Source organism: Aythya fuligula, chromosome 2 (assembly GCF_009819795.1).
Source record: "Aythya fuligula isolate bAytFul2 chromosome 2, bAytFul2.pri, whole genome shotgun sequence".
Taxonomy (NCBI): Eukaryota; Metazoa; Chordata; class Aves; order Anseriformes; family Anatidae; genus Aythya; species Aythya fuligula.
The window spans coordinates 144,496,233-144,502,376 of record NC_045560.1 but is presented as its reverse complement, the minus strand read 5'-3'; the positions used below and the strand labels follow the sequence as shown (position 1 = coordinate 144,502,376).

The following is a 6,144-nucleotide window of genomic DNA, read 5'->3' as shown; positions in this document are numbered from 1 at the left end:
CCAGCTCGTTTTTAATGCTTATGTGAAACTTATTTTAAACTTACTTTTTGGAGAACTTTATAGCTGAGATAATTTTTGCCTTGCTTTCTGCCTCTGTGTGTGTATGTGTGCCTGTGTGTACGTACGTACAAGTGTGTGCGTGTCTGCCTAAGGAGAAGGCAGACGTGGTATTTCGTGCTTAACAGAAGCAGAGAACAGCAGTCGCTATTTGTATAGTGCCCATAATAGATGTATGTGAATGTACAATAGGCATAACAATGTTTTTAAGTAAAAAGCATATTTTGAATACATAATTTAGGAAGGAAAACCTTTTTTTTTGTTTTGTTTTGCAGATATACAGATCAGCTCTCAAAATGTCTTCTGTGTCTTCCGTGCATCTTCTAAGACAATTGCATTAGCCCGCCTGCTAGTTGACTAATAGAATTAATAATTGTAAAAAGCACTCTAAAGCCACATGCCTTATGAAGTCAATGCTGGGTATGATTTTACAAGTATGTGATCCATTTTTTCAAGTGAAATTGTTAACTGAAAACGTTCTTGGCACACAATAAAACATTGTGCAATCTGTTATTTGTCTTAGAGATAATAATTTCAGAGTGGCTATATTCTTTCTATATCTAACTTATGACTTGCTAGGGGATGGTTTCTTCAATTTAGGAGTATTGCAAATGTAGTTTTATTTACATAATATGTCTCTGAAAACCGATAGTGGTGGAATTTCAGCAACAAAAAAAAATACTGTCTTTTTTTACTGTCCCCTTCAGTGGATATCAAACAAATAAATTACAGATGATTTTTCAAAAACTAAAAGAGAAAAGGGGGGAAAATACTTTTAAATTCAACGTAGGAAAGTTTTTGTGTTTAAATCAGTGTTATCTTCTTCTTTTCCTTCCTCAAGTGTAGAATACTGCATGAAAGAGCTGCATTAGGCAGATTCCACCCCCTCCGCATTAACACACAGACCTCCAGATAGGTCAGGAAAATTTCAGCTAAAGTATCTAAATCTGGAGTACTGTCTACTTAGACTGTATACAGTCCAGGTTTTTCTTTTCTTTGCTTTTTAGGGATTTTTTTTCTGTCCTTCTCTTTGACTCTCTTCTGTCAGTTGCTATGAAGATAGCAAAATCTCTAAACTTTCCTTATCTGCCAAAAATATCTGTAACAAAAACATTTTAAAACATTGCATTCAGTCTTGTTTAATTTTGACTGAGGTAACAGCCATGATGTTTACTTTCTTGATTTCTGATTTTTTTCTTCACTATGCACAGTCAAGACTCCTCTCTCTGTCCTCTAACTGCCACGAATTGCATTTAACAGTAGTTATTTTAAAAAATGGTTTGGGCTGTGCAGCCAGGCTCCAAGAAGAAAAATACAGACTTAGGTGAACACCTACCAGAGATGCCCACCAATATTTTTAGTGCATGTTAACCAAGAGCATTCATGAAGTCCCACAGAGCAGCAGTAACGCTAAAATATCTTTGTACCTTGAATTATATATGTGTGTACTTTTTTTTAGTAGGCTGAGTCTGTATCGTAGCTCTCTTACCACAGCAGGAAATCTTTCTTTTCTCTTAGTTCTGAACGACTTCATGGTGCAGAAGTTACTGGGAAAGAAAATAGCAAAATTCAGAGCATACATATTCTGGTAGGTGTGGTTGACATGAAAGAGGAGGCACTTGGTTCCCAAGCATGTGTGCCTTCCACAATGAGGAATCACAGTAGGCATTTAAGAAACCTATTAAGACCACACGGAGTGTCAAAATTTCTGTAATAGGAGCTGGCATTCGGCGTGAAAGCCGTCTCACTGCAGCCGATGCTGCCTGTGGATCAGCTCAACCACAAAGACAACAGAGCCAGCCCAAGACACAAGTTGAACACTTCCCCTAAGAAGTTGTCTGTTTTTATCAACATAGCATACAGTGCCCTTTCATGTGGAGCAGATGTAAATAAGAGGATGTACAGACGCCTGCTCTTTTATTTTTAACCTTCATCCCCAGCCGTACTTCTCAAAGTACTGTTTTGAGAAGGTCATCCACAGCTTTCAAAGGCCTGGATTTAGCACCATTTGGAGTGCATCAGCGCTGCTCCCAGAATCACCAGGTGGTCTTCCCTTTGCAGAGCAATATATATCTATATATACACGCATACATATATTTATATACACAGTGCCTCCGCACGTGCCTGGTCATGGCTGGCCTGGGAATGGGTGCTCGGGCTCGAGCCTGCAACTTGCATCTCGTGTGTGGTGCTGCAGGTTGCTGCCACCGGACCACACGCAATCTGGCAAAGAGAAGCATCCATCATTGTATACAGCATTGGCAAAGATAAGAGCATAGAAAAAGTTGTAGCACATCTGTCTTCTGCCCATAGCTAGCATGTGAACACAAATGGATCAAAGCATCTGGTGGTGAATATCAAATCCAGAACCAAGCAGTGGAGAGTGCAGGGAAGTTTCATATATATTTTTTCCTAAGTAGGCTGGGGAAGGTGAAGATTTGTAGTGCATCAGGAATTTGGCTTCCTAACTGCACATTCTGATTATTTGTTCTTCCACGATATCCCCTGTTCAGCTAGCAGCTAGCTCACTGGTGGCAGACTGTTTCTTTCTCTCCAATCCTTATCGCTGTCCTCTCTGAGCTTTCTTCAATGGATGTGGCAAGTGTGCCTGCAGATTCAGCAGCAGTGGCTGTGCCGAGAGGAGGGCTGAGCAGAGGAGCCTTGGCTGGCTGGATCCATGTGGGTTCCAGGTGTTCTCTGGGTAGATCCCTACTCACCAGCACAGCAATGTCAAATGTCTGGATCCAGGCCTGTAAAATTTTATTGACAACGGGTTTCCTAATAAAGTTAGTTTCTCTTTGTTTGGCAAATAGAACTAATTACATGAATAATGGACTGTGGGGCCAGACTCTAGAATATCCATATAATCCCGTTCGAAGTTTATAGGCAGTACGAGGGGGAGCTTTTGCTGCAGAGAAGCCGGTACCTGCATAGGGAGGTTACTCTCTCTGAAACCTCTAAGTTGCTTACTCTCCTAAATCTGTTTCTTTCATAATAACATGTTTAAGTTCTCCTGACTATGTCTTTTGCATTCATTTTTGCTAAATTACATTATGTACAGTACTTGTACAGTGTATGAACATTAGACTACAAGGGTTTATTCTTGCTCTTTGATTTTTAAAATTATTTTAAAGGAAACAGTTATTTAACATTAATTCTGCCAGACTGTTATCTTCAGAAAAGATAACGAAACCTGTAATTTACTCACTGCAATGGCAGAGTTTCTGTAGGCTCTAAAGTTCTGTCTTAGTTGAGTTCAGCCTCAGTGTAACCAATTTTTTTTAATGTAAAGTTGCAATTTTCTGCACAGAATAAGAAGCTGCTTGACAAACATTTGCTGAAAATTTCATGTATTTTGTATAGCTCAGAATGCTTTAAGAAGTGCCAGGCTTGTAATCTGTTTTGTATCGTGAATAATTCTATAGGGTTTTTTTTGCTTCTTTTTTTTTTTTTTTTTTTTTTTTTTATTTCTCTGTGGTAGATATGGTCCGGAAAAAGAACCCCCCTCTAAGAAACGTTGCTAGTGAAGGTGAGGTACAGACCCTTGAGTCTACAGGTACTGAAAGCGAAGAGTCTGGAAGGAAAAAAGAATTTTCCGCAGAGCAGATGCAAGAAAACACTGACCAGGGTGATGCGGCAGAGTTAAATAACAAGGAGGAACTTTGCACGCATGTCCAAGAGCCATCTTCCAGCATTAAAAAGGACTTGAAAAGCTCAGTGCTGAGTGAAAAGGCTGGCTTCAATTATGAAAGCCACAATAAGGGAGGAAATGTTCCATCCTTCCCTCATGATGAGGTGACAGACAGAAATATGCTGGCTTTCTCATCTCCAGCTGTTGGGGGAATCTGTGAGCCCTTGAAGTCTCCTCAGAAATCAGATGCAGATGACACCCAAGATGTGGCCCGTACCCCGTCAGGAGATGCAGCGGAGACAAATGAGGAGCATCAGATGTCGCCAAAAGCTTCAGATGAAACAGTGCAAGTGCAAAGTGGTCAAACCGATGGCCAAGGCTCAAGCCCGGTCCCCATGGCCTCAAAAAACCCACAAGTGCCTTCAGATGGGGGTTTAAGGCTGAACAAATCTAAAGCAGATTTGTTGGTAAACGATAACCCAGATACGGCGCCTCTGTCTCCAGAGCTTCAGGACTTCAAATGCAACATCTGTGGATATGGTTACTATGGGAACGACCCCACAGATCTCATCAAACACTTCCGCAAGTACCACCTAGGCCTGCACAACCGCACCAGGCAGGATGCTGAGCTCGACACTAAAATTTTGGCTCTCCACAACATGGTGCAATTCAGCCACTCCAAAGACTTCCAGAAAGTCAACCGCACTGTGCTTTCGGGGGTGCTGCAGGACATCAATTCCCAGAGGCCTGTCTTATTAAATGGGACTTATGATGTGCAGGTTTGTATTTCCCCAGTCCCCCTGCTTCTGCTAACTGCCTTCTCAGCTGCGAAGCTGGCTGTTTGCAAAGCCTCCCCTACCTGCAGTTACAGTATTTCACTTAACCTGCTTAAGCCTTACGAACCATTTGGGGCCGTTTTAGCCAGGGTTGCTGCAGGTCTGCTTAGCATCTTGTACACTAGAGGAATACTTGGCTTTTTGACCAGTGATATTTCAGTGTGTGATTTAGTCATTGTGGTAATCAATAGTAAAAGATCTTATTCAGCAAACAGGCAAATTGCTGCATTGGTAATCATATCTGAAGGATTTGCTGTCATGGAAAGAAAATAGCAAATAATACTGAGAAATAACAACCAGAGAGACAAAAGACAGCAGCTGGAAATTAAAAATGTAGTCCTAAATTATCCACTGCTGGGAGTCAAGATTTGGCTTATTGATTCTTTATTAAGATAAAATAAATGACAAGTCTTGGCAGCTCTACAGTCATCTAGTGCCAGATAAACAGGATACACAATGGGTATTTAAACCGTTTTTAAGAGTAACAACGTCCTTCACATTAGTAAGCCTGCAAGGAAAGGAGTATTGCCTCAGTCATTTTTTTCATCTAGTTGGAGCAGTGAAAAAACTACTGTTTAGATACTGCTGTAAAAAAGAAATCTTATGTTTACCACAAAGAGAAAGACTAACAAGTTTTTTTCTTGGAGTCTCTGTTAGTTTCTTATCAGTTAATATTCAATAAACAGTGGAACAAAATCTTTGCCTTTTTTTTTTTAAAGATCCTGTCATGACTGAGCTGAGAGATGTTGAAGAATACGTCAATATTCTATGATACAATAATTCAGATTTTAAGAAAAAAAAATCAGTAACAAAATTTGCATACAAAACAAGTTCACATGCCTGTCCAATTTCAAGGGCATGTTTGCACAGGACATGACATCTGACCTGGTAGCAATGAGCAGATGAAGTGCTAGGATATATTTAATAGGATTATTTTTATATTTATATTTCTTCTTTTAAAAGAAAATGTAGCAGGTGGAAAATGCTTAACAATGCTTGAAGAGGTTGTAGCTATAAAAAAGAAATTATGCAAACCCGGTTAAGATGGTTAATACCGAACTTCAAGTAAGAAGCTGAAACAGGAACACAAGTCAGGAACTTGAGGCTTTTAAAATGATTTAAACTTTTCCTCTTTTTTCAGAAACTCTACAACTTCTTTGTGGAGCAGCAAATCAAACTAAGGTCGTTATTATGCGTAAAAGCTGCAATCTTTGAACTGCTGCCTTATTAAAAAGATCACTTCACTGTCTCGTGTCAGACACTCTCTCCTGTCAAACTGTGATTAGAAAGCAAATACGTGATTTAGTTAAAAGAGGTTAGAAGTGAATAATGTCAGAATTGGAAATGATGGTTTATAATTAGCACGTAGTATGATGTTAATACCTGGATTTCCTGCTATAGTTTCAGTTTGCTGACTCCGGGGACAGCATCTTAGAGCAACTGATCCATGCTGTCAGGAAGACATTCAAACTGGAACAGCTCAGGCATACAGTATAGAGGAATTCGAGTTTCTAAACACACTTTCATTTCCTCCAAACAATTGTTTCGTTAGGTCCTTAGTTATTTATAGGAAAGTTTATGCTTGATTAGAATGAGCTGGACACTTTTCCTATGCAGTGC

General features: G+C 39.7%; 1 protein-coding gene across 2 annotated transcripts in view; it reads left to right on the top strand.

Annotated features, from left to right (window-relative positions):
- Nucleotides 1-335: 335 nt before the first annotated feature.
- TRPS1 (transcriptional repressor GATA binding 1) overlaps nt 336-6,144 on the top strand; it is a 171,355-nt gene continuing 165,546 nt past the window's right edge. For both annotated transcript variants that reach the window (XM_032181741.1, XM_032181742.1), the window contains exons 1-2: nt 336-491; nt 3,539-4,467. In XM_032181741.1, coding sequence (XP_032037632.1) covers nt 455-491; nt 3,539-4,467 — 966 coding nt within the window. In that variant the 5' untranslated portion in view covers nt 336-454. The remainder of the gene's footprint in view (nt 492-3,538; nt 4,468-6,144) is intronic.